The 23,026-nt window shown below is 41.3% G+C and overlaps 1 protein-coding gene across 1 annotated transcript in view; it reads left to right on the forward strand.

The window, feature by feature from the left end:
• LOC127574065 (intermembrane lipid transfer protein VPS13B-like) overlaps window positions 1-23,026 on the forward strand; it is a 795,946-nt gene that overhangs the window by 667,854 nt on the left and 105,066 nt on the right. The window contains 2 exon segments of the mRNA XM_052022696.1: window positions 1,586-1,787; window positions 17,991-18,175. Of these exon segments, the coding sequence (XP_051878656.1) occupies window positions 1,586-1,787; window positions 17,991-18,175 (387 nt within the window).

Below are 23,026 nucleotides of genomic sequence, written 5' to 3' on the forward strand. Positions count from 1 at the left end.
GGAAATAGTTCACACAGCTGGTCCTACTCTTTCTTCAATACACTAGAGTAGCAGATAGAGCTTGTTCATCAGTGTTTCTTCCCCTTCAATATTTCAGCTCGATTACCATCAGGACCTGATGTTTCATTGTTCTTCATTTACTTAATTGCTATTTGGATATCTTCAGACTTTGGTGGTTTGGTGACAGTTCCCCAGACTGGGTACCAAGGGATGGAGTCGATAGTGTCATCAGTCACAGGCAGAATTTGGTGCTCTATGACTGATTCATCAGCTTTAAGGAGGACACTACATCTTCAGATCTCAGTGGTGGGAGGCCACGTGAGCTTGGACCTTACAGGGTCATTACCTCACTGGAAATCTGTGTACATCATTCTGCCAGTGAATTCTTTTGCTTTGCCCATCCACCCTTTGTTTTTGGTTTCTCAGATCCTCCTCTGAATTGGAGTTTTGAGCTGATGAAAAAAGCTCTTCATCTGACAAGCTGATGATTCGTTTTGTCAGTTACACAAAGCTTTCCTCTGCTGGTCCAAGATGAATTTGATCTCAGTGACACTATCTTCAAACCAGTCCTGCTGGCAGTGGTATCAAGGCCAATGGATTCCTTTGAAACTTCATGTATGATCAACTGTAGGGCTCCTGAGTCTTCTTAATTACTTGTTTATCTTTTTCAAATGTACTTATGGCCAGTTTTTCATTGAGGTGCACTTGGAAACTCCCCTAGTGTACTGAGAATTGACATCTTCAGATGTTGGATTGTGATTTGTGTTGCCTTCAGCATTTATGGGCAATCCTGATGAACATGAGAGACCTCAACAAATTTTGCTGGTTACCGAACTGAGTAATGATCCATGACCCCTTGAATCATTGAGTTGTACAGCATAGAAATGGGCCCTCTGATCCCCCACGTCCACACTGACCCTTCTGTCCACCGACTAACCCCGTTTACTCACATTTGCTCTGTATCCTTCTATGCCTTGCCTATTTAAGTGCCTGTCTGAATGTCCCTTAAAAATAATGAATGCATCTGACTCCACCACCTCCTCTGACAGTGAGTTCCAAATATTAACCACTCTCAGTGTAAAAAAAACTTTCACTTGAAATCCCCTTTAAAACTCCATCCTCTCACCTTAAACCTGTGCCCTCTTGGTTTTAAAAAGATTCCAGCTATCTACCTTATCTATGTGCCTTATAATTTTATACACCTCTCTCAGGTCATCCCTCAGCCACCTTCACTCCAGGAAAACAAACCCAGCCTGTCCAACCTCTCCCCATTACTAAAGTCCTCCAATCCAGTCAACATCCTGGTGAATCTCCTCTACACTCTCTCCAGCACAATCACATCTTTCCTATAGTGTAGCGACCAGAACAGCACGCAGTACTCCAATACTTAGTACTCCTTAAACCCAATGAAATTTTCGTTTATTGCTGGCTTCAAACAAGGCCAAAAAATGGCTCGATATTGAAATAAATACCCAGACTCTATCCATCAATTTGTCTAAGTGGTGTAATTAGATCTTTGATTTTTAGTGTCTTGTTCCCCTGCATGTTATCAGTAGCTGTGCTACTCTTTTTGGTGTCTATTTAGATATTCTGGGGCCAAGAGCATTTGAACTGCTTGAATCTGCTACATGAACTTCTCCAAGGCTATCTCAGGCAGGATGCCAAGTCACAGATGTCAGACCACACACAGCAACCATCATCCACCATGGGCAGACACCAAGCTTCCAAGACTGAACACAGTTCTGATGACTTGAGAACTGGGCAGTTTCAGTACATTCAAGATGCAGGTACGTGGAATTATTGCTGAAGCATTTATATCCTTTTATTATATAAAAAAATCTCCTCATTTTGGAGTTGACAGTTACAGATTTACAAGCAAGCACTGCCACTTGCCCAGCCACAGCATTGCTCCTGCAACAAAGGAAGTGGAGAGGGTGATTCAGGTCCTCAAGTCCATTCTGTCATTTAGTTAAATTATGCCTGACCTGTGGCTTAACTCTATTTTAGTTCTATGACCCTTAATATCTTTTGCTATCAAAATTCTATCAGCCTTAATTTTTTTTATTTCATTTTCGATTGAGCACCAGTCTGAGTGACTTCTAAATGACTTCTTTCTACTATTGTACGTTTCTGAATCTTATCTCTTATTTCAATCTGAGTAAATGAGAAACAAAAAAAAGTAAGCACATTTAAAATGTATGCAATCATTTTTGTTCTGTTTCAAATCATTCAATGAAATCTTTTTGGACTGTTTTGTCCCAGTAGCAGGAGGGGGCAGGTGGGGGTAGGGCAGGAGGGCGGGGCCTCAATGGCTGTCAAAGCCATTCTGTGAGTGCAGCTGGCTGCCTGTGCACTGGGCCATTTGAAGCATCAAGAGCCAGTTTTTCAGCAGAAGGTTGGGCAAAAGACCATCCTGCAACAAAGAGCTTGGACCAGGGCAAACGGGGTGGGACTTCAAGCATGGGAGTGTGGTGGCATCTGTTTATACACTGAAGTAATAACTTTACAAATACACAACTTGGTTTAAGATGGAGAAACCTCACCTAGAGATTTTCAGAAACATAATCAATATAATTTGGATGCTGAAACATAGATATCAAGATATGCAATCAAAATCTGTTTTGGAGGTGGATTAGAGGAAGGACCTGAGGAGAGAAAGTTGAGGGATTTGGAAAGAGCATTTGTGTATGTGAGGCCCAGATATCCAAACGAATAGGATTGGAAAAGGGTGGTGATGAAGGAGTTCAAAAGGCCAGAGTTAATGGAACTCAAAGATCATGCTTTGATTGGAGGAGGCTGCAGAGACAGGGCGGTATTGGTGTTCTCCAAGTTATGTTGAGAATTGTCTGAACAGAGTAGGAGACCAAATATAAAGAGGTCGGGGTGGGAATGGGATAGAGAATTGAAGTGACACACAACTGGAAGCTCACAGTCACCTACCTGGTGGACTGAATGGAGGGTTCTCTGAAGCATCCAGTCTGCTTTTGGTTACTCCAACGTAGAGATGACCACGTCATGAGCCCTGAGTGCAGTATAGCAAATTGGCAGAGCTACCAATAGGTCCCTGCTTCATTTAAAGGGAGTGTTTGGAAAGCTGGATGTTAGGAAGGGAAGAATGAAAAGAAAACAAAAACAAAAAATGTCCTAACCCAAGCAACGGAGAGAGAATGTTTTGGTTGGTGACCTTACATCATCGATCTGAAGTGTTAGGTCTGTTTCCCTGTCCACAGATGCTGCCTAACCGCTAAGTATCTCCAGCATTTTCTGTTTTTATTTCAGTTATCCAGCATCTGCAGTTTTTGTTTGTTTCTTGACGAGGTAAAAGGGGAGGTGGCTCCATTGTTTTGGAGAAAATAATGATCCATTGAATGTGGATGCTGATGGGGTTGAAGAGGAGCACAAGGACAACCCATCTGTACTCGGGGTAGAAGGGGACAGACTGAGAGAGAAGTGTGGGAAGTGGAACAGAGGCACTTGAGATCCCATCAGAGTTTTTATGTGCAGTCCAGTTCAGCCTGTGGGGGAATGGAATCAGTGACAAGGTTACAAAATCCCTGACAGGAACCATGGATTTAATTTGTTAGTTTGTAGTGAAATTAAGCTGACACTTGTGTTTCATGCCCCTTGGACATTTGCCAGATGTAAAACTTTTAATTATACCGATTAGTTCTATCTCGTTTTCAGCAAACAGACTGCATGCATCAATGACTGCTCATGCTGTTAAGGGTCAAGGACAATTGTGATGGCAAAAATCATGTTGCATAAAACTCATTGTATAATCATATTTTCATCTTAATCCCAATAAATCAACCTCCTATGTTTCATGGATTTGGAAACATGCATACAATTGAGACTCTCACGCTGGAACTTGATATACAAAGCTGGGCGAATGCAAATGTAATACAGATTTTTTTCCCCCCTTTCTTTCTTAAAGCTATAAATAATTGTGCACTTCTCTGGTGTCAGTTTTGGCTGAGTGGTAGCACTTGTGCCTTTGATTTGGAGGGATAAGCATTCAAGATCTGCTGAAGTGCATACCACAGGCTGTGACTCCCATTCAGCACTGAGGGAGTGCTGCACTGTTAGAAGTGCTATCTTTCAGATGAGAGGTAAACCTACAGACCTGTTTGCCCTCTCAGGGATGTAAGTGATCCCAAAGCAGGAGAGGTCAATTTCCCCACACACCCCCCCCCCCACCCCTTCTAGTGTCCAGCACCAATGTCATAAAGTCATACAGCACAAAAACAGGTCTGTTGGCCCACCATGTCCATGTTGACCATCAACTATCCATCTGCACTAATCCCATTTACCACTTGGTCCATGATCTTCTACAAGTACCCACTTCCACCACCTCAGGCATATGTCCTTCAACCAACACTGGCAAATTAGATTCGAAGACCATAAGACGTAGGAGCAGAATTAGGCCATTCGGCCCATCCAGTCTGCTCTGCCATTCAATCATTTATTTTTTCCCTCTCAACCCCATTCTCCTACCTTCTCCCCTAACCTTTGAAGCCCTTGCTAATCAAGAACCTATCAACCTCCAATTAGTTGGCCATCATTCCTTTGCTTTTTGTTGGAAGTTGGCAAATGAAAATCAGTCGCGATATTTCTCGCCAGATCAATGTTCTCTCATTATGAGACCACATCCAGTACTTAGCAACAACAGTGACAAATTCCATTTAATGCAGCAAAACCACTTTAGTGTGTTTCATTTGTACCACATAAAAGGATATTAGTGCAGATGAGCAAAAACTTGGTCAGAAAAGTAGTCTTAAAGGAAGAAAGATAGTGAGGAGTTGGTGGGAAATACCAGAGTTTAGGATCTTAGCAGCTGTAGGCTCAGGCATTAGCGTTGGAGTGGATAAACAGGATACTTAATAGGGTGGAATTGAAACAGCACAATTATATTTCAGAGAATTGTGGGACTGAATGAAGTTACAGAAGTGGTTTCAGAGAGAAGAAACCATGGGGGGACTTGAATTTGAAAACAAGGGTAAGGATTTTAAAATTGAAGCATTGCTTAACCAAGATCCAGTGTAGCTCAATGAACACAGGGATGATGGGTGATTGCGATTTGGTACTTGAAAAATTTGCCAGGTTCCAAGAAAGAGCAAAGGAATAACGACCAAATGAGCTGCCATGCCAATGTTGGTTGAGGGATTGAGTGGGTGGTGGAAGTGGGTATCTGTAGGAGGTCATGGACTATGTAGATGGGATTAGTGTGGATGGATAATTGATGGTCAGCATGGACATGATTGGCCAACAGGCCTGTTTCTGTGCTGTATGACTCTATGACATACATTGGTACTGGACACTGTGGGGACTGAAGCAGGGAAGGGGGAATTGACCTCTCCTGCTTTGGGATCACTTACGCTTGTTTGGGCTGGAGAACTTTAGAATAGTCAACTCCATACACAGAAAGACATGGATGAAGGATTTAACAGCGGATGAGCTGAGGCTGGAGTTGGGTGACATAAAGAGATGAAAGCAGTCTTGGTGATAGCATGAAGCGAGGTCCAAAACTCATCTCAGGCTCAAGTATGACAAGGCTGTAAGCAGTCTAGTTCAGTTTCACATAGTTGCCAAGGGAAAGGATGGACTAAGTGGCTTGCGAACAGAATTGTTTCAAAAAAAAACAAACAAAATTAAAATTCCTGCTTTTTTGGGTCAAAAGATCTATATTCTGGGCTGATATCCAACAAATGAGTTTAATATACAGTGTTGAAAAAAATAACAATGTCTTGGAGATGTAAGCAAAGGTTGCTGTTGGTAAAATTACAGGTTCAGTGTCTTGCAACTTCCCCAGATTTCCTTTTTTTTCCAGTCATGTGGTGTTTATGATGAGTGAATGCAAGTCTGGAATTGTTTGACTGGTGCAGAAATGTTTATGTACCTTTGTTTCAATCAGAGCAAGTTCTTAATTGCACGGGTAACCTCTGTTGTAAACCCATTTGAAGCTTCTGTCTAATTAACACATAGTGTTGATTGTTGCTCTGCTGCCACATCAAAACAAGCTTTAGCTGGAATGTGCATGGCTTTCGCATCTGCATCATGGATTGGATCATCATATTATAAAAGCCGAATCCAAGGCTGATCTGGAACTTCCAAACAACCAGCAATTAGTTCCCTCATTTCATGAGCTGCAGATGCTAATGGTCACTCATGAAAAGCCATGAAAACAGTGGGTTCTTTGAGGATTCTTGTACACTGATGCCCTTCGGCAAAAAGTTCATCAACAAATACTCTCTCAGAACTTTTCTGTGGTGATTCATAATGATGCGCAATCCCTTGTAAGTGATCTTTCAGACTGCGTGGACATAACACTGTCCGGGTACTTTTGCCAGCTGTGTAATGTCACTACAGCTGCTAGGCAACTTGGATGCTGATAGATGTTTGCTTCATTTGTTAGCCAAGTGGTTAATTGTCAGAAATTTGATTGGTTGTCATGAAAGTCATTTTGCATTGTTCATAATTTGACTTCCTGCCAACCCAAATCCTGACATTAAACCACTTCTCCTTCCCAGAAAGCCTGCCAATATTGCTTGCTAGTTCTTTCCTTCTGGTGTCATCCCTTTCACTGTACCTCAGAAGAGCAGACATGAAATAGTGCACCCAGGACCCACTGACAATGTGCTTATTTCCAACATAAGCAAAATACCACAGTGGCTGGAAATCTGAAATTCAACCAGTAAACGTAGAAATACTGAGCGAGAGAGGGAGCACTTGTAGAGAAGAAACAGAGTTAACATTTCAGATTGATGACTTCTCAGTTTAACTGAAAATGATTAAGGAAACCCAGCTTTATCCTCCTCCCTCCACTATTTTGGAATTGTCAGGCTGTTTGTTTGGCATCCAGATAATCTTCTCTCCATATCTCTCACTCTCTATTTCTCTTTCTCTCTCTCTTTCTCTCTCTCTCTCTCTCTCTCTCTCTCTCTCCTGTTTTCTCTCTCTCTCTCTCTCTCTCCTTTCTCTAACATATAGACATACAAGGTAGGAGTGGGAGTAGGTCCCTCAGCCCTTCAAGCCTGCTCCACTATTTAACAAAATCATGCCCAATCTGAATGTAACTTCTGCTTTAATCTTTACTTACCACGTATCTCTCTAGCTCTGCCTTAAAAATATCCAAAGCCTGTGCTTCCACTACCCTCTGAGGAAGAGGGTTCCAAAGTCTCCCAGCCCTCTAAGAGTAACTACTTTACCACATCTACCTTAAATCCTTAAATAGGTGACCTTTGTTCTCTTTTTCTCCTTGTATCTCTCTCTCTCTCTCTCCCTTTCTCTCTTTCAACCAATCTACCTCTGGCAGGTCCTTTGGAAGAACTGGCCACCATATATTTCTTGTGGACACAAAGTCTGTCTTCACTCTGAGGTTATATTCCATTATGTTGTTTGGCACTGCATTTATGCCGAATGGGACAGGCTCAGGATAGGTCTGTGGACCATCAGCAGCACCAGAATCTGTCATCTCATGGCCTGGCGCATCCCTCACTTCATTGTTATTATCAAGTCAGGTGGAGCACTGAAAGGCGTCCTGCAAGCTCGCACCGGTTGTACCTAACAGAGGTGGGAATGCATTGAAGCTGCAGCACAAAACAACTTACTTACTAAACAGTGAAAATGGCATGTAGTAGGTATAGCTTAGCGATCTCAGAACAAATGGATCAGATCAAAGCTCTGCAGACCTGCCACCTTTCATTGCAAACCTACATGAGGCACTGCCTCAAGAAGGCAGCACCTATCATCAAAGGTTCCCACCATCCGGGCCATGCTATCTTCTTGCAGCTACCATCGGGCAGAAGGTACAGAAGCCTGAAGTCCCATACAGTAGGTTCAAGAACAGTTAATTCCCTTCAACAATTCAGTTGTTGAACCAACCTGCACAACCCTAATCACAACCTCAGTGTAGTAACACTTTGACACAAGAGATTCTGCAGGTGTTGGAATCTGGAGCAACACACACAAAAAATGCTAGAGGAACTCAGCAGGTCAGGCAGCATCTATGGAGGGAAATAAACAGTCGACGTTTTGGGTCAAGACCTTTCATCAGGACATTTTTCTTGTGAATGTTGTGTCTCTAATGATATGTGCCAGTGATGCTGCTGCAAGTAAGTTTTTCATTGCACCTGTGCATTCATGTACTTGTGCATAAACTCGACTTGACTTTGACTAGTGGACAATTAACTAGCTAACAGAAAGAGGAAGGTCCAAGAGCATCCCCATCCTCTGATGGCAGAGCCCAGGATGCTAGTGCTATAGACAAGGTTGAAGCATTTACAACTGTGTTCGGCCAGCAGTGCTGGGTAGATGATTCATCATGGTTTTCTCCTGAGATTCCCACCATCACAGAAAACAGTCTTCATCCAATTTGATCCATTCCACATGATGTCAAGAAACAGCTGGGACCAGATGACATCCTCATGGAAATACTGGAATATTGAAGACCTCTGCTCCAGAGTTAATTGTGCCTCAGGCTTGAGCTATTCCAGAACTGTTACAGCAACAGCATCTACATCACAGTGTGGAATCTTGCCCAGATACATCCTGCTCACAAAAAGCAGATCATTCAATCTGCTTAATCAATTTACTCTCGATCATCAGCAAAATGATGGACGTTATCGTCAACAGTGCTGTCGTGTGGCACTTGCTCACACTGAGTTCCAGATGTGTGATGACGTCAAGGTAGCATTTGACTGAGTAATGCATCAAGGAGCCTGCTACTGCCGTAATATTGTCAAACTCCACTCCTACCTTGGGCCACCTGCTGCTGAAATTCTCAACCATGCCTTTTTACCTGCAGACTTCACTATTCCAATACATGCCTGGTCATCCTCCCTGGCTTTACCCTCTGAAATTCTGCTGTATGTATCTTTACTTGCATTGGGAACTGTTAATTCATGACCACTGTTGCATGCTGAGCTACATTGTCTCCTGATTAATGAACACCTCAATTTTAAAGTTATTTTGTTGCTTTCAATTCCCTTCATATCTTCATCCTGCTCCACCTTGAATCTCTTCCAAGCCTGTGCATTATTTATGCTCATCCAATTCTAATTTCTTGTTCATCCATGAATTTAATCACACCACCATTGGAGCCTACATCTTCAGACACAAAGGCCCAATGCCCTCAAAACACTTCCCATGACCTTTCACCTCCTTTTCCTTAAAACCTACACTTTTGACCAAGATTTTGGGGATCTGCCCTAATATCTCTTGTTGCCTTAGAGTCATAATTGTCCTTCAACCATTCCTGCAGAGCGGATTGAGTCCTTTGGTCCTGTATAAATTCTAGTTATTGTTGCTTGCTATTCCCCAGTCAGGCTCCCTCTCCAATTATCCTCTGTCATTTAACATGGAGACATTAGTCCTCAGCACACTTTTGTAAATGCCTTTACTTTGCTACCATTCTCTCTACTATCAACAGCTTTTTTTCTTCTCAACTGTGCTATCAATGACTTCATTCTCATTTCTACTCCTGGGAAAAGTTATGCTCGCAGCAATGTATTAAATTGGTAAATTGCTTTATTATTGTCATATGTACTGAGGTACAGTGAAAACCTTTGTTTTGCGTGCCATCCATACAGATCATTTCATGACAACAGTGCATTGAGGTAGTACAAAGGAAAACAATAAAAGAATGCAGAATAAAGTGTTACAGTTACAGCGAAAGTGCAATGCAAGCAGACAATAAGGTACAAGGCCATAACGAGGCAAATTGTGAGGTCAAGAGTCCGTCTTATTGTACCAAGGTGCCATTCAATAGTCTTATAACAGCAGGATAGAAGCTGTCCTTGAGCCTGGTGGTTTGGGCTTTCAAGCTTTTGTATCTTCTGCCCGATGGGAGGGGGGAGAAGAGAGAATGTCTGGGATGGGTGGGGTCTTTGATTATGCTGGCTGCTTTACCGGGGTAGTGAGAAGTGTAGACAGAGCCCATGGAGCGGAGGCTAGTTTCCGTGATGTGCTGAGCTGTGTCCACAACTCTCTGCAGTTTCTTGTGGTCACGGGCAGAGCAGTTGCCGTACCAAGCTGTGATGCATCCAGATAGGATGCTTTCTATAGTGCACTGATAAAATTTGGTGAGGGTCAAAGGGGACACGCCAAATTTCTTTAGCCTCCTGAGGGAGTAGAGGCACTGGTAAGCTTATCAGCAGAAATTTCCAAAGTGACTACACACTTGCAGGACTTCAGTGAAAGAGCTGGAGAGTGGGAGCTATTGGATTCCGTGTTTAAAATAAGTGCTGGCCCAGACACACGGGAACTGGAGTAAACCAAGCTCATTGACTCTGTTCTGCCAGTTAGTTAAAATTGTGACTGCATTGTATCCCAACCTTAACCCAGAGTACACGTTGGTTCTGTAACCTACAATACTCATACCAAAAAAATCTATGATTTTTTTTTTAACTTTCTAATTAACCCTCAGCCCCAATGGCAAATGGTTTCTTCCTAGCAGTTCGCTTGTACTGTTTCTGTATCTTATCCAGGGTACCTCAGTGGAAAATCATTGATATTAAATGAAGAACATCAAAATGAACACGCTTTTAACGCAAAAAAATTGTCTTTTTAGTTTTATTTCAAATCATTAACCAAAATCTTTTGGACTAATACCACAAACAAAGAATTTAGTATCAATCATTTATAACTGACGATTTCTAAGAAAATTTCCAAGTATGGGATTATAGTGACAAGCTTTGGAACAAGGTCTGTTTATACACTGAAATAACAGCCTTGCTGAAACTTGAGGTTTGCTCCTTTCATCCAAGTGAACCTTAAAACACATCTGGCTGGTCTCTTAAGCCAAAGAACAGAAATTTGGATAAATTAAGTTCTGAGATAATCTCTTTTTTAGAAAGGACAAACATCTGTAAGATTCCATAGGACACAGGAAATATTATCTCCAGCAGATAACAACATAAGAACATCTGCAACATAAATGTCGATGCAACATGAATAAGCAAACAAGTTGTGTCCCATGTAGCAAATGGCACAGCTCAGAATTATTTCTCATCTGTTGCAAATCAAGGGAATAATTGTTTTTGCCTGAGAAACAGTTGGAACTTGAAAGTTAGTGCTAAAATGGCCTCAGCATCAGAGCAACAGAATGGGATTATGTTTTGCTGTGATTGAGCCCAACATAATAAATCCACCAAGATCTTTAACTTGAAGTATAAAAGTTGTTTTTCAGGGAGACTGTCTAAAAATATCCAGTCCTGCAAGACAGTCCTAATAATCATCAGAACATAAGAAGCAGGAGTGAGCCAATTGGTCCCTTGAGCCTTTTGCGCCATTTAAGAAGATCATGGCTAATTCATTCTTGGCCACAACGTCACATTTCTGCTCTCTTCCAATACCCCTTGACACCATTGTAGTTAAAATATCTTTCAGTCTCCATCTTACATATATTCAAAGACTCTACCTCCAAAGCCCTCTGGAGTAGAGGATTGTCTGAGAGAAAAAGTTCCTCCTCGTCATAATGGGTGACCCCTTATTCTCAAACTATGGCCCCTGGTTCCTTTTAAAACCTGTGTGTTTTAATAATATCTTTGAAGTAGGCTCAGTTTGCTCATCTTTTCGTTATATGTGAGCACTCCAGGAACCAATCTCGTGAGCCTTGTTTGCACTGCCCCCAGTGCAACCCTATTCTTTGTTAGATATTGAGACCAAAACTGGATGTGTGGACTCACTGCTATCTCAGCAGTGATAAGTTATATCAAAACTGCCCTACTTGCAATAAAGGCCAATATTCCAGTAGCCTTCTTAATTACTTCTTGTTCCTATATGCCAATCCTTTGCGTTTCTTGCATTAGGACCCCAACATCCCTTTGTATCACAATACTCTGGTATCTCATTCCATTAAAATAATACTTTGTTTTTCCATTCTTCCTTCCAAAGTCATTTAACTTAACTAATCTATTTCCCTTTCCAGGCTCTTTGTATCCACCTCATTCTCCCTCTCTCTGTGTCTCCCGCTCTCTCTCTCCTGCTCTCTCCCTCTCTTTTTCCCTCTCTCTTGGCTCTTGATTGATTGGAGATATCTTTACACTTGCAAACAAATTGATAGAGGACCTATGTGTTCTGGATATTTACCTTAAGGCCCATTCTTTTAAAGTGAAGGAGTCAATGATGACTTGGAGCTTGTTTTCCAAATGAGCACTTAGACAAACTTTGTGCACTGTGAATCAATGACTGAAGTTGGGGTAACCTTGGCTCTGGAGTGGAGACAACAAGGGTTAAGTTGTTTCCCACTCAAACTGTGAATTAACCATTCCAGTGGGAAGTTGCTTGGAAGTGAGACGCAGATTTGCAGCAACTAAGGTTCGAGCAATGATACCAATGTCACCAACCTCGGTGAGACATGAAAGGCAGGAGAGGACCAAGTTGAAGAATATGGTAACAGGTAAGTCCCTGGAATGACAGACTAGAAGAGGATGGTCACTTTCATATGATTGATTTTGCCATCTAGAATGAGCTGGTCTAGCATATTAATCCTGTGGGATTAGTGATCTTCATATATTCCAGTTTCTCTACAGCAGAACCAGCAAACTGTAGCCATCAATAAGTATGTCCCAATTCTGGAACCAATGGAAAAGTCCACAGATGAATTCTACTTATTGAATCCTATTCAAAGATGAATTCCTGGCCCAAATCCCAATGGATGACTTCTTTGTCAGAGATAAGAAAGGACGCAAACCTCAAAAATTAACTTGTGCCTTTTTGCACTAAGGTCTTGTTTTTACACTGTCTTTTTTCCACTCTATGGTGTAATTTATGTATAATTTATATTCTGTGTGTTGTCTGTACCTACGTGCCTGTGATGCTGCTGCAAGCAAGTTTTTCATTGTACTGCATCTCACCGTACTTGTGCACATGACAATAAACTCGACTTGAGATGTGTGATTGTCAAGGATCGAATGATGAAGAGCTGACAAAATGCTTGGAATTTGGTGTTGTCATAACTCATAGCCTGTTTTATCAGAGAAACAAGTACAAGGCCTCAAGACAGCACCCTCCATCCAAGCATTGGCATTTGCTAGATTACACTGTTATTCTTTTGAGACATCATGTATATCCTGATAGTGGAAGCAAGCACAGACAGCACCTGCCTCCTGACCAGCCAATGACAACAGAAATGCTTCTGTTGCATTCATTGAAGGGCTCAAAGAGCTGCAGAGAAAGAGTCACTGAAACAGTCCCTCAACTAGATGACTTCCAATCAACAAGAAACACAGATTGGAAACACAAGAGACTGCAGATACTGGAATCTGGAGCAAAAAGCAAACTGCTGGAGGAACTCAGCAGGTCAGGCAGCATCTGTGGAGCTGTGGGCTGAGGGGTTTATTCTTGTCCTGTACTGCTTTATGAAAAGAGGTGATTAAGAGCACTATAGGAACCACAGATTGTCCACAGTGCTAGGTCAGCTGTGAAGTTCAGCATAATAAGAGACTATTGGCTTCTCTACCAGAAAGAAAAAAGAAGAGTGGTTTAATGAGAACAACCAGGAGATCAAGGATAAAATTGATCATAGTTTTTTTTCCATTCCAAGGATGACTTGAACTGACATTGTCTCTTGGGATAAAAAACAGATCTTCAGGGTTCTGAAGGCAAAGGTCCAACAAAGCTGTGGCCTACAGTCCAGATGGTGTGTGGAAAAAGTGCAGGAGATCCAGCAACCAGTCAATAATCATGATGTCCATGAATTCTTCAGCGCTGTCATGACCCAAGCAATGAAGGACCCACCCAACTGAGAGCCAAGAACGGAAGAGAACTTTTCAAGGACAGAAAGTCGATCATCACCCACTAGAAGCAGCACTTCAAGGATAAGCGAACCAAATGTTTAGTTTTAACAAAAGGTGAATATTTTATGCTCACCATTACTGCATTAGCTTTTACTTAACTGAATTTAAATCCATGAATTTGAGTCCAAGTCATCAATGGAACATTTTTCCATGTCTCTGGACACTGGCTCATTAATGTCATAAATATGCTTGTCAGCAGGAGGGTCATAGGTGTTGGTTTATTTGTTGAGCCCATAAACCTGATAGAATAATTGAGGTAATTTGTCAAGGTGGATATTTCACTTTCAATAAAAACAGAAAATGCTCTGGATACTCAGCAGGTCAGGCAGTAGTTGTGGAGAGAGAAACAGAAATAAAATGAACGTCGATGACCCTTCATCAGAACAGGAAAAGTGAGAAAATGAATGAGTTTTAAATTAAAGAGAGGTGGGAAGGATAGAGGATGATAGGGTAGAGTGAAGTTTGTCCTGCTTGGTTGCTCAATAAATAAAACTTCCAATATTTGAATGCGGTACTCTTTATCTTGTCCCAGTACTAACACACAAGGGATTATTTAGCTGATGCATCAGCTCTTCAAACTCTTTCTCGCGAAAAGCTGTTCCCACTGTTCACTTTGTTAACCATTTTCAGTAAGTCGTTGTATCTTTAAACCTTGATATCACAGGGTGATTTATGTGGATCAGTCTCAAAATCCCTGACCAAAGGATCTTGACAAAGCATACATCACGCATGATTTAAAACACTGAACTTGGCAAAGAATAAAGATAAAGAGGACTGCTTAAAATCAATTTGAAAGTAAACAGACAGTTATTTGTGATAGGGGTGGCAAACTCCGTTGATTCCCTTGGCTGCAGAATGAACTGTTATCTACTTAATTATTTATAAGCAAATTGAAGACAACTATCCACTTTGTGCCAACGCACCATAACTGTTTTGGAGCAAGAACCCTGTTGCTATGATGTGAAGAGAGTTTGGAAGTTTGCTTCATCTCAGTGTCTATGACCGCATCGGACATCTTGATGGCCAACATGGCAAATCTTCACGACAGCTGGTTAAATGTATCTGGCTTCAGCCTTCTGGGGTGCTCAGTCCATTGACACAGATTGGAAAATCCCTAACCCTCCCATTGATGTTGCTCAGTTCATGCACCAGGCTGATGCAGGATTTTGACCTGAAACATTGACAATTCCTTTTCTCCCACAGATGCTGCTCAACCTGTTGAGCTCCTCCAGCAGATTGTTTGTTGCTCCAAATCTGATATCTCATTTGCCCCTCTGGAAAATCCCATGGTGGATCTTGATGTGTGGACCTTATCTTGATCCCTCCAATTCTGCACATTGTGGACTTTCAGCAGAACAGCTCAGATGCTTTGCTGGCTTCAAAGAAGTTCAAGCTCTTAATGTAATGGTACTAATCCTAATGGTACTAATGCAGTTGATCATTAGCAGAGACTCCTTTACAGCATACAACATACAGCATTCTGAGGAATTAACATGTGGCATTGAAAATACATTGTATTTGGCTGGAGAGATATCAACTTAAATAATGTGTTCTGTTTCCCAAGTGGTTTTAATGTCCACACATATGGCTTACACCATAATTGGGGTCCTAGTTTGTATGGTGAGATCATTGCACAAATCAATAGACTGCATTTACCCAACAGAGTAACTTGAATGCATCTGAAAGCATCAAGAAAAAACCATGAGGGTTGAGGAAGGTGATCAATAATGTGTGTGGTTTCTGAGAAAGCCTTTGAAAGTGGATAGGGGAGGAGTTTGAGAAAGTATACCGCAGATGTTTGAAGTTTTTCTCCCAGTGGGTAATATTATAGTTGGCGGTATAAAGCAGAAGAAGGTTGAAGAGAGGAGATGGGACAAAGCAGTGGAATGATTTGTTGTTGTGGATGAAACTCTGAAATCTAGTGCATTTGTGGACCAGAATCTTGAGTAAATCAATGAAACTGTAATGTCCAGGAAGAAATCAGTTGTAAGGGGTATGAAGCTTTTGCCATAAGATAAATTGTAGCTGCTGGATTTCTCAGGTGGAATGTCAAGTGAAGAATTCCAAAGTTTCTTGACTATCTGAAAGAAGAAACTTTTCTTTATCTCAGTTCTAAAGAACTGGGACTATTCCCACTAGATCTAGTCTTCCTAACCCAAAGAAGCAGCCTTTCAACACCTATCCTGTTGCACCCTGCTAGGTGTTAGCTGGAAGTGCTCGAGTCCCTGGAGTGGGACTTGGAAGTCAGGAGTGAGAGTACTGCTGCTGAATGTAGAGGCACCAAATTGCGAAGCAAGACCACAAGGCTGGTGTACATGTGTCACGTGCAATATTAATTTTTAACAATCAATTACTATTTCAAGGCCGTATCAATTTGTGTCTCATGACTCTCTGTTTAATTAGCCCCATGTCTCATTGGTTAGTGTGCAACTTCCACAAGCTGTCTGTCTCATGGAAATGAAAAGCCTCAGCAGGAATACGTGATCCTGACGCTCACAGTTTTTCTCTTACTTAATAAAGTACCTTGCTGTTAGTTTAAATTGCCAACTATTTTACCAGTGTTCTATGGAGAGATACTGAGATAGCTGCTATTCTCAGGACTGTTTCTTGCAAGGTAAGGAGAGGTAGGTCAGCAAAGTCACTGCAAAACAGGTGGGAAAGATTCCCATTCCCTGATCATAGGTGGAATGTGGGAAAGCTAAATCAAAGGGATGATCTTCACCTAACTGCATTTAAGGCAGGCTGCCTTGTTTTGTGTGCTGTTGGACTATTCAGGCAAGTGGGGAGTATTTTGAGATGCTTTTGACTTGTGCCTTGTAAATGATGGAGAAGATTTGAGGAGTTGGGCTATCCTTCCCCATCCCTTCACTCTCCCCACTCCCCAAACCCTTGCAGAATGTTGTTGGCAAGGGACAGTGAGTCAGTGATAGTAATCCCGTTTCAATATCAAGGTAGGAGGTTACGATCTCTTTTGTTGGAGATGGTCTTGTCTGGCTCATGTGGTGTGAACATAAGTTCCCTCTTACTGGGTCTTCTCCAACTCTTGCTATAGTTATGAATAGAACTGAACACTGTGAAACCACCAGCTGACGTATGTTAGACAAATGGTCCATAGCCTTATTGAGGGACTTGGGATACAGTTTTAGAATTATAAGACTAAGGTATTAAATGGGTTTTCAGCCAAGTGCAGTTTCTCTGATGCATTTTGTATATCTTCAGCTCTTAAGTATCCTGTTGATATTTATTTATTAGAAAGGTATCATCTTCCCTGATTGACGTAAAAAAAGACACAGTTGGAGACAAGTTCATGGTAGTGCAAGAGGTGGTCCATAGTATTCCATTGCTGAGGTAGGGTTAGGGTTGTGCAGCCAGGTTCAAGAGCTTGGTGGTTGCAGGAAAGTTCCTGAACATGGTAGTGTGGGACCTCAGGATTATGTACCTCCTGCCTGATGGTAGCAGTGAGAAAAGGGCATGAGCTAGATGGAAACCCATGCAGTCATAGGGGGAATGCACAAACTCCAAACAGACAGCCCCCAAAATCAGAATCGAACCTGGATCACTGAAGCTGTGTGACCACTGCAATACCTGGAGGGTCAGTGTGTTACATTAATTCTTTTTGGGTGAAAAAATTGGTAATTTTGTTTATTATTGTCACATGTACTGAGGTACAATGAAAAACTTGTCTTGCAAACCGTTCATACAGATCATTTCATTACAACAGTGCATTGAGGTAGTACAAGGTGAAAACAATAACAGAATGCGGAATAAAGTGTTACAGTTACAGTGAAAGTGCAGTGCAGGTAGACAATAAGGTGCAAGGGTCATGACAAGATAGGGCCATGATGTTGGCTGATTTCCGTGATGTTCTGAGCTGTGTGCACAACTCTCTGCAGTTTCTTGTGGTCATGGGCAGAACAGTTGCCATACCAAGTGGTGATGCATCCAGTTAGGATGCTTTCTATGGTGCATCAATAAAAATATTCCTGAATTATGAGCGTCTGGTTAAGTGAATGTATGTGAATGAGAATTTTATGTGGAAAGAAAGGAATGAATAGGTAAAATGTAAAGGAATATTAGAAATCAAGCCAAAGGAATACTCAAATAGAAACTGTTTGTATTTATTCACTGTTTATGGCTTGTGGTATGGCTATATTAAGATTTTAAGGAACCTATATTATATTTCTCTATTTATAGATGCACAAAAGTTGCCAAATGTTTTTGAGGTGGTGTTTTACAATGAGACTGATGAGCATCCAGGGATGATGATGTGGAGATATCCAGAGCCCCGTGCCCTGACTCTCGTTAGAATTAACCCAGTGCCTTTCAACACTACAGAGGACCCGGACATCAGCACAGCGGATCTTGGAGATGTCCTTCAGGTCTGTTGGACGTATTTTAATTCAGTCCTTCTGTTTTTCATGGACAAGCGAGTTTCTTCTGCAGACTGTGTTAATGACTTCTCCATGTGGACTTCACAATATGGTCATTCGAAACTTACAAATGTCCAATATTGCAAGTGGTCCTGCAAAAATCTAATGCACAGTTTTGCTTGGAGTCCACTAGTTTGCTTGACGTTTTCATCTTAAATATCCATGCATCATTTCATTTATTCTGTATTTTCCTTTGGGTAAAAAGATAAATGTAAGGATTTAGCTTAGAATTTGTTCTAACCAGACCCATGAAGAGCATTGCTTTCATTTTTAACGGGGCTAATGGAACAATGTCTGGCATGGGGCTGCTGTAAAACCGAATACTATATTTTTTTTCCATGTTTCCTCAGAAATTTAGTGCAAATTTCCCAGGGCTCTAAAATTACCATTTCCCAATACCAAAGGGAAAATAAATGTTAAGTTCACTGCAGTGTTTATACATGCCTGGTTTTCCGGACAGGAAGACAATTTTGATGCAGTGCAGTATTCCACAATACTTGTGGGGCAACACAGGTGAAAAAGCCGCAGCTGTGTCTTCTTTGCAAAAGTCAATGCTGCAACTCTGGGCAAGTTTTTTTTCCTGTGGAGCACTACTTTTTTGTTTCCCAAGAGTGGATTGCATTTAAACTTTTGAAATCCATTCCTGCACCTTGGCAGAATGGTTTCTCATCCAGTCTGAACAATTTTTTTCGGAGGAAAATGAATTGGTATTCACATCTAGTAAAATAATGCAGTCAATCTTTTGTATGATGATGGTGCAGAGCTTTTGGAACCCGTTTTAAAAACTTTGGTAAACTGTTCTTCTGAATTTAGCATTTTTTGCTTCCCAGTCTGACCTCCGGGTGATATTGGGGGGGTGAGAGTTAAAAGGAAACAGAAATATTAACAGTGCTTATGTGGGAAAATGGGCCTATTTTGATGGCTCTCTCAAAGAATTGGCAGAGGCAAGATGGAACAAACGAACTCCTTGCATGCACTGTGATTCTATGCAGCTGCCTCCCATTCATTTTTTTTTGACAAAGTTATGTACCTCGTCTCTGACTTCTAGATCATCTAGCTGTAGTGCCTTATAGATTTCTGGCTGGGTCATTAGAAGTACTTCAGGTGGAGGTCGATAAATTTTTGAGAGATCGAGGAATTGTGGGCTATGAGGAACTGGGACAGAGGAAGAGAAGGTCATGTTGAACAACAAGTCAGGCTTGAGGGGCTAGTGGACTACCCCCTGCTCCTATTTTCACGTGTTCTATCCTGCTAGTTTAGAATGACATGAGAAACTTTGAGGAAATTTGACGAACTAGAGGCTGAAGAAATCTGAGGCAGCACCTAATATTGGACCCATCAACAAAAAGGAAGTTGGCAACATTACATTGCAGACATGAAATAAGGATATTGCAAACAGTGACACACAGTTAAAATGCCAGGGAGAAATGCATTTCATTTGGGACAAGGTAGACAAAACTTTAAATATTAGTGTCTTTAGGAAAGAGGGAACAGAGAAGAAAATAGATTGACACACTACATGGATAATTCTCTTACATTGGTAAGAACATCAACAAAATCTTGCAAAATATAGCTGCTGCAGCATGGTTAAATGATCCAAGGGCGCCACATGATCATTTGTCAAACAATATGGAGCATTGAACCAGATGAGCAGAAACATGGTCAAGGAGATTTTTTTTAAGAAGAATCTTACAAGAAAATGGGCAGGAAGATTCACTGAGGGAACTCCAGGGCATAGGGCAAGAACAGCTGAACTTAAAATTGGGGATGATTCTGAAGCCAGAATTGGAAGAGTGCAATGGATTTTTCGGGCTGGAAAATGTTACAAAGTTCAAGAGCCCCTGGAGAGAGAGATGGTCAAAAACTCACATTGGGAAACACTTCTTGGAAGCACTTAACATTGAGTAACATGTTCCATCAAATCTGTGTGGTTTTGATGCAGTATATAACCTGTTTTCTAAATGTATTTTGTTTGTGCAACATAGTTTTGCACAGTATCTTTGGGAGTGGCTTTCATACAACTATGTGCTTTGAAGAACAACCAAAGCTATCAAACTACAGCTCTTGCAATTGGAAGGGTCTTTATTTTGTTGCATGTAGCCCATGCATCACTTAAATTCAGGCTCTTAGCTCAGAAATGGCTGTCAAGGCTGGGGAAATAATGGTCCCATGGGCTGACTAGTTTTTTTGTGTTGTCAGATCAAACGCTGCTGTGCTGAATTAGACACTAATATTGGAGTCATAAATCTGCTTCAATTTCAGGACCACTTTATTGATGTAATGTTAAGCACACAAAATTAAAATATACATTCAAAGTGGTTATAAAGAAATAGTAATAAAGAAAGTAACTATAAAGAAAGTCTTTAAATTTGAATCATTTTAGCTTGTGGAGAGAGTGTATAACTGGTTGCCGTTGGATCAAATGCCTTGGTATATCATTGCAAGATCATCAGTGGACTGCAATATCAGGCAAGCTATGTAACAAGTGGCTTGCCTAACGGGTGTATAGTGAGGTCCTGCAGAGGTGGTGGCATAATAGAAGATGGATAGTGGAAGGGTACATTAGGAATGGCTTATCGGAAGGGTATTGAACAGACAGTTTATAGAATGGAGTGGGTGGCCCAATAAAGGTGTGGATGGAGAGAAAGTATAAAGGATAAAATGTCTTGCAGTGGAGTTATGCAAAAGCTACAGTGTATAAATAATAGGGAATCTAACAGGTGACCAATTGGACTTTGACCCACTCTGATGATTTAAACACCATTGGCCAACGTTAGAACTAACTCTCTATTTCTGCTTAATCTTGCATCATTTTACCTTTCTTTTTATCTTTCTACTTCAACCTATTCATCTATTTTTTCTTTATTCAGGGGATGTGGGTGTTGCTTACAGGCCAACATTTGTTATCCTTTCTTAATTGCCCCTTGGACTGAGTGGCCTTTACAAAGGGCAATTAAGATGTAATCATGTTGGTGAGTCTGGAGTCATATATAGCCTAGACTGGTAAATGATTATAGATTTCTTCCTCTAAGGAATATTAGTGAACCCGAATGTTTTCCCCACCCATCTACCTTCCCCCTCTCACCTGCCAGCTTGTGCTTCTCCCCCTCTCTCAACCTTTTTATTCTGGCTTCTACCCTCTTCCTTTCCAGTCCTGATGGATGGTTTCAACCTGAAACGTTGACTGTTTATTTCCCTCCATAGATGCTGCCCGACCTGCTGAGTTCCTCCAGCACTGTTTGTGTGTGTTGCTCCAGATTCCAGCATCTGCAGAATCTCTCGTGTCTCACAACAATCTGCTAGTTTCATAAAACTTACTGGGCAGAAACAGACCATACAACACATTTGGTCTATTACAGTGTTTATGTTCTACATGAGCTTCCTTCAACCCAACATCATCCAACCCCATCAAAATCCTTTCTCCCTTATGATATTGGTAAATTAAATTGCTTTATTATTGTCATGTGTACAGAAGTACAGTGAAAAACTTGTCTTGCATACTGTCATACAGATCAATTTCATTACAACAGTGCATTGAGGTAGTTCAAGGTGAAAACTATAACAGAATGCAGAATAAAATGTTATAGTTACGGGGGAAGTGCAGTGCAGGCAGACAATAAAATGCAAGGCCATAACGAGGTAGATTGTGAGGTCATACTTATCATACTGGGGGATCGTTCAATAGTCTTATAACAGCGGGACAGAAGCTGTCCTTGAGCCTGGTGGTACGTGCTTTCAGGCTTTTGCATCTTCTGCCCGATGGGCGAGGGGAGCAGAGAGAATGACCAGGGTGGGTGGGGTCTTTGATTATGTTGGCTGCTTTACCGAGCCAGTGAAGTTGTCTCGCGATATTGTCTAGTGTCCCCTTGAACACACTAATAACCCAAGTGATGCTGTTTATAAATCAGCCTTTACCAGTTAACTTCTTATGCATCTTCTTCTTTGGCTTCCATTTGTGGAAAGAAAGTAAACCAGCACTAAAGATACTGTTTCAGTGAATGACATGCAAAGCAGGTCTGAATCTTTGTGATCGAACTGTCACCTGATGCCAACCTGGGTTAAGTACATACATTATGGATTTGTGAAGGGCAAGGGAATGAACAATAAATGTTAGAATACTGAGAAATGAAGAGGAATAAAGTGACTTATGAGCTCATGACTGCAGAAAGGAGCGGGACAAGTAGATGAGGCAGTTAGGAAGGCATACAGGAGGCTATTGTGAGGCCATAGTTGGAATATTGTGTACAGACATAGACTCAATGGGCTGAATGGCCCCCTTCCATGCCACAACAGTTCCAAGATTCTAGTTCAGGACACCACACTTTCAGATGGATGTGAATTGGAATTGGTTTATGATTGTCACATGTACCGAGGTACAGTGAAAAACTTGTCTTGCATACCGTTCGTACAGATCAATTCATTACACAGTGCTTTGAGGTAGTACAAGGCAAAACAATGAGAGATTGCAGAATAAAGTGTCACAGCTACAGAGAAAGTGCCGTGCAGGTAGACAATAAGGTGCAAGATCATAACGAGGTAGATTGTGAGGTCAAGAGTCCATTTTATCATAGTGTCCATGATATGATAGCACTGGTGAGGGTGCAGAGGAGATTTGTGAAGATCTGGAATTGCTTCCTTTGGTTAAAATAAAGAGACCAAATGAGTATTTATAAATTACAAGTGCCCCAGACATGGTGATTAGAAAGGATCTCCTTCTAGGAGCAGTGAGCATAATTGGAGGGAGGGTGAAATGTGAATCAAGGAATAAAATTTGATTCTTTGTTGTGTGTATATGGAACG

This window comes from Pristis pectinata, chromosome 9 (assembly GCF_009764475.1).
Source record: "Pristis pectinata isolate sPriPec2 chromosome 9, sPriPec2.1.pri, whole genome shotgun sequence".
In the NCBI taxonomy this organism is placed as follows: Eukaryota; Metazoa; Chordata; class Chondrichthyes; order Rhinopristiformes; family Pristidae; genus Pristis; species Pristis pectinata.